The 1,780-nt window shown below is 50.8% G+C and overlaps 1 protein-coding gene across 1 annotated transcript; it reads right to left on the bottom strand.

The window, feature by feature from the left end:
• Positions 1-362: 362 nt before the first annotated feature.
• LOC114053354 (allatostatin-A receptor-like) lies at positions 363-1,397 on the bottom strand. The gene has a single exon (XM_027876333.1). It carries the CDS (start codon positions 1,395-1,397, stop codon positions 363-365), a length of 1,035 nt encoding a protein of 344 aa, XP_027732134.1.
• Between the last annotated feature and the right edge of the window lie 383 nt (positions 1,398-1,780).

Raw genomic sequence — 1,780 nt, 5'->3', positions numbered from 1 at the left:
CCAACAATGAATTAGTGCCTGATGTTTCCACATCCCCTCCAACATTTGTCACTTTCCCCTTCAATCATTTTAGCCAATTTGATAGGTGTAAAATGATATCTAGAAGCTATTTTAATCTGCATTTCTCTAATTAATAATGATTTAGAACATTTTTTCATATGACTACAAATTGTTTTGATTTCTTCATTGGAAAACTACCTGTTCATATCCTTTGACTATTTATCAATTGGGGCATGACTTGTATTCTTGGGTTTCTATGAGTTTATGATTCTAAACATCTCAGCTCTCCATCTTGCCCCCTCCCCTCAGGCAGGAGTTCCCCATAGACCCCCTGGGGCTCCCACCCTCCCACTTTCACCTCCCTAGACAGCCTGCACTAACCCACCATGTCTTAAGACTACCGTTTCCAGGGTTGAGCAGCAGAAGAGGTCCTTGAGCCCTGCCCGGAACTGTCTTGACAGGCAGAAACAGAGAATCGGGCTGACGGCACAGTTGGAATAGGCTAGAATGGTGCAGAGGCTGGTAGCCACAAAGATGGTGAAGGTATCAGGCAGGTCTCCTGAGGCAGCCACGTAACCCAGCACAGAACAGGGCCCCCACATGACTACGAAAACAACTAATACCACTAGGATGAGGCCTGTGGATTCTCGGTGCTGTCGGATGTCCAGTGGGACCTGGGTCCACTCCCCACTCCACAAGAGCCAGCCCAGGTGAGTGAAACTGAGCACCAGCATCAGGGCGAAGGGCAGGAAGGCCAGAGCCCCGAGGAGGGTGAAATAGCAGGAGATCTGGGTGGGACCCAGGAGCATCAGGCACGAATGGATGAGCTTGGATCCTGGTCCCCCAGCCACCTCCTCCCCATCTTCCTTGCCCTCTTCCACCACTTTCTGGTACAGCCAGTTGGGCAGAGACACGGAGAAACCCAGGATCCACATGGTCAAGCAGAGCAATAGCTGAGCCCCTCTGCCAGCTGGGAAGGCTATGGTGGGGAAGGCCACAGCGGCATGGCGTAGGAGCGCAGTGGCCACCATGCTGTAGAAGGTGCAAAACATGGTGCCCATGTTGAAGCTCTGGCTGGTGGTACAGATGGAGGAGCCCAGCCACCAGTCCTCCTGGAGGAAGGTCAGCAGCAAAACGGGGACCACGTAAACCAGGAAGACGAGATCTGATAGAGTGATGTTCACCATGAGGCTATTGGTCAGAGCCAGGAGCGGGCAAGGGGCCTGGTGCCTCAAGCCAGTGCCCCTGCCCAAGATAATCAGCATCAGCCCATTGGCCAGCAACCCAACCAGTAGGATGAGGCCACAGAGAGTGGCAAAGAGGGGGCGAAGTCGAGACTCAGATAGGCTGTCGTGGTTATCATTCGTGGTAGCATTGAGTCTTGGAGTAGACTCCATCCTTCTCCTTCTGGTTCAATCACAAGACGACAGGTAAGGAGATTGTCCTAAAGCCTAACAAGCAGAAATTCAGAGGATCATAGAATTTAGAGCTTGAAGGAGATTGAAAGACCTCCTAGTCTAATTTCCCCATTTTATAGATGAAGAAATGGAGAGAAATGATTTATCTAAGAACACAGAACTAGTTTTTGTCAAAACTGAGACTATTACCCAGCTCTCCTGGCTTCCAGGTCCTTCCATTCCTCCACACTATCCCTTGAGGCCCATCCTTAACCCGAAGGGTCTCCCCAAAACTGGATACCCCCCTCCTGAAATTTCATACAGCCACTCAGTTCCCTGAGATTGGACTAGAATTCAGGGGTGGGGACCCTTTGGCCTCAAGG

This window comes from Vombatus ursinus, unplaced genomic scaffold, assembly GCF_900497805.2.
Source record: "Vombatus ursinus unplaced genomic scaffold, bare-nosed wombat genome assembly UNPS02014811.1, whole genome shotgun sequence".
Taxonomy (NCBI): domain Eukaryota; kingdom Metazoa; phylum Chordata; class Mammalia; order Diprotodontia; family Vombatidae; genus Vombatus; species Vombatus ursinus.
The sequence above is the reverse complement of the archived record's forward strand: the minus strand, read 5'-3'. Positions and strand labels throughout refer to the sequence as shown.